This window comes from Aplysia californica, unplaced genomic scaffold, assembly GCF_000002075.1.
Source record: "Aplysia californica isolate F4 #8 unplaced genomic scaffold, AplCal3.0 scaffold01491, whole genome shotgun sequence".
Classification (NCBI taxonomy): Eukaryota; Metazoa; Mollusca; class Gastropoda; order Aplysiida; family Aplysiidae; genus Aplysia; species Aplysia californica.
The window spans coordinates 41476-43635 of NW_004798761.1; the positions used below are offsets into that span (position 1 = coordinate 41476).

At 41.1% G+C, this 2160-nt stretch overlaps 1 protein-coding gene across 1 annotated transcript in view; it reads left to right on the top strand.

Moving 5' to 3' along the window:
• The window catches only part of LOC101864669 (agrin), a gene marked incomplete at its 3' end in the record, with an annotated part of 21647 nt that extends 20463 nt beyond the window's left edge, over positions 1-1184 (top strand). Inside the window, 1 exon segment of the mRNA XM_035973596.1 lies at positions 1059-1184. Within this exon segment, the coding sequence (XP_035829489.1) occupies positions 1059-1184 (126 nt within the window).
• Positions 1185-2160: the final 976 nt, after the last annotated feature.

A 2160-nucleotide genomic window follows, 5' to 3' on the forward strand; every position in this document is an offset into this window, starting at 1 on the left:
CTTTGGGTTCTTTTTCTTTTCATCGTTTTGAGAAATATGTGTTTGTTGTGGGACTTGCCTCCTTTTTTAAAGTCATAAACTTGTTATTGTTGTTGGTGGTTGTAGTGGTGGGGTTGTTGTTGTTTTCTGTTTTGTTTTTCCGTCATCGTTACGAGAAATATGAGTTTGACGTGGGACGTGCCTTCTTTTTGAACATCACAAAATTGTTTGAGTTTGTTTTTTCGTTGTTGTTGGGGTTTTTTTTCCTTCATTGATATGGGATCGGGGGTTCGAGCCTCATCTCGGTCCGACATTGCGTCCTTCGAAAAGGCACTTCACACTTCACACTTCACACTTCATATTATACTCTATTTGTTTGCTTTTTTTACATGACTGCAAAACATTCATGTAACAACAAACAACTAGGACAGTCAAGGAGAGTCTAAATATCTCAGCAGCATCATGAATGGAAAACGTATCCATAGAAAAAGGTCACCTTTTTCATTAACGAGTACTCCTCTAGGCTTGTGACTGAGAGCTCTACCTTAAAAAATGAACTTAATTTCAGGAAAATACACTACGGTCTGTTGTAAGATGTAGTTGTTGTTTTTTTAAACGTTTCTACGTACCCAAGTAACACAAAAGTTAATAGCTTGGGCTGCAGCAAAATGAAGTTTAAGGGAAATAACCGAGGGAATGAGTTTGTGGGTAATCGTATTCTAAAAGTTATAGAACCTGAAGCCTTTATCCATGTTCTCCATAAAGATATCATTGTGTGTACCGTAATATCCCTACCTCTCGCTATAACTACGATGAGCAAATCCAAACCATTAACTGTACACTAGATTTTTACTTCCCAAAACGTATTTTTTAAAAACAATTCTGAAAAACTTTTCGAAAAGAGATCGTCAAAAGTAATGACTACTCCTGAAGCCAGGTCTGCTGTGGCAATATAATAGATAGTAAAGAGCTTGCTGTTGAGCGAAGGTTTTCCCCACACAAGCCATCCGGCTGTCCATCCATCACTCCATCCATCTATCCATTACTCCCTCTATGTATCCATCCATCTATACTTTCAGGCAACAACATTGACGAGCTGTGCCTCAAGGACCAGGACTGTTGCGCCAGTTTCAGCCACTGCCATAACGGACTGTGCAACTGTTTCGATGGTTACATCCCTTCCCTGGACAACAGCGAATGCTTCGGTAAGATCCTCCAACGGCCTCCAACGGCCCTCCTACGGTCCTTCTGTCTCTGATAATGTAGTCGTTCGTAGTATGTCTTTTAAACCTCCTTCGACCCTTTTTAGATCGTTTAGGAGGCTGCTTCGACCCTGCCTGTCAGGGCCAACCTGGGTTGAGAGGGGGAGGAAAACAACGGTCTAACAGACAGATGGAGGTAGTGGGTGGTTGGCTGGTGCTCTAGTATGGGTTTTATCTGCCTCTATCGTATCAAACATCTGTTGTCCTTTTCTCTCCTCCTTCTTTTTTGTGTTTGTTAATCTCTTGTAACACCTCTAATCTTCGGCACGTACTTGACCGTATTGTGTTGCAAGTGCCCTAAAACTGCTGCAAAAACAAAAGGAAACAAAACCCTGATACTCGATTTAAAGCAGAAAACCTCCTCACGGCATAATCGGGTGTTTCCTCGGGTTTCGAATAAAATACAGTGGATCTCGGTTTCAACGAACTCGGATAAAACGAAAACTCGGATTCAACGAAATTGAAGAACAGGGCCGACGACTACGGTGAAACTGACTTCCACTGTATGCTACATCTTTCATGCTGAGACTGATACGTATTATTCGTAAACTCCATGCCGAGTACCTTGTTTCACTTATGATGCTAGCTAAGAAGTGCAAGAGTTTTCATTTTAAATACGTAGCGGACACATGATATGCTCCATCACCAGCAGACCCAAGGCAATGTTCCGGCACGTCTTGAACCATCGTACACAAATCAGAGACATGAATTTGCCTACTCCATAGTAAAATTATGTACTTTGATGCCTGCCTTTTTAAGTTTCAGAAAGAGAAACCGAACTGAAACACCCCCATGTATACGAACAAAGTTCTTCTTCTTCTTCTTGTTCTTCTTCTTCTTCTTGTTCTTCTTGTTCTTCTTCTTCTTCTTCTTCTTCTTCTTCTTCTTCTTCTTCTTCTTCTTCTTCTTCTTCTTCTTC